The sequence below is a fragment of the Merops nubicus genome, unplaced genomic scaffold (genome assembly GCF_000691845.1).
Source record: "Merops nubicus isolate BGI_N331 unplaced genomic scaffold, ASM69184v1 scaffold19808, whole genome shotgun sequence".
In the NCBI taxonomy this organism is placed as follows: domain Eukaryota; kingdom Metazoa; phylum Chordata; class Aves; order Coraciiformes; family Meropidae; genus Merops; species Merops nubicus.
Genome location: NW_008627970.1, coordinates 32651 through 33302, shown reverse-complemented (window position 1 = coordinate 33302; position 652 = coordinate 32651). Strand labels below are relative to the sequence as shown.

Genomic DNA, 652 nt, shown 5'->3' with positions numbered 1-652 from the left:
CGCCGGGGTGACGCCCGTCCTCCCCCCTCCCCAGTCCTGATGAAGGATCGGTGCAAGCTGTTCTGCCGCGTGGCGGGGAACACGGCCTACTACCAGCTGCGGGATCGCGTCGTCGACGGCACGCCCTGCGGCCCCGACACCAATGACATCTGCGTGCAGGGCCTCTGCCGGGTAAGCGGCCCGCCTGACTTGTGTCCCCTTCGCTGCCTGGGGGCCCAGCTGCCAGGGGTGTTTCCAGAGATGGGGCATCGACCGCCTCCCTGGGCAACCTCTGTGTTTCACCACCTTCACTGTAAGAAATACTTCTCTCTAGTCTAAATCTCCCCGCTTTCAGTTTCAAGCCATCACTCCTTGTTCTTTTCCAACAGACTCTGCTCAAAAGTCTGTCCCCACCTTTCTTTCAGGCCCCCTTTAAGTACTGAGTGGCTGTGATAAGGTCTCCCTGGAGCTTTCTCTTCTCCAGGCTGAACAACCCCAGCTCTCTCAGCCTGCCCTCAAAGCAGAGCTGGTCCAACCCTCTGATCATTTTTGTGGCCCTCTTCATGGACCCCCAGCAGGTCCGTGTCTGTGTTGTGCTGAGAACCTTGCTCCACCTGGTTGGTGATGTGTCCTCTTCACCCAAGGGCTGCAGGCAGCATCCACAGGCTCCACA

The 652-nt window shown here is 59.2% G+C and overlaps 1 protein-coding gene across 1 annotated transcript in view; it reads left to right on the top strand.

Moving 5' to 3' along the window:
* Window positions 1-652, top strand: part of ADAMTS9 (ADAM metallopeptidase with thrombospondin type 1 motif, 9) — a gene marked incomplete at both ends in the record, with an annotated part of 59669 nt that overhangs the window by 30574 nt on the left and 28443 nt on the right. The window contains one exon of the mRNA XM_008946535.1: window positions 35-171. Coding sequence (XP_008944783.1) covers window positions 35-171 — 137 coding nt within the window. The remainder of the gene's footprint in view (window positions 1-34; window positions 172-652) is intronic.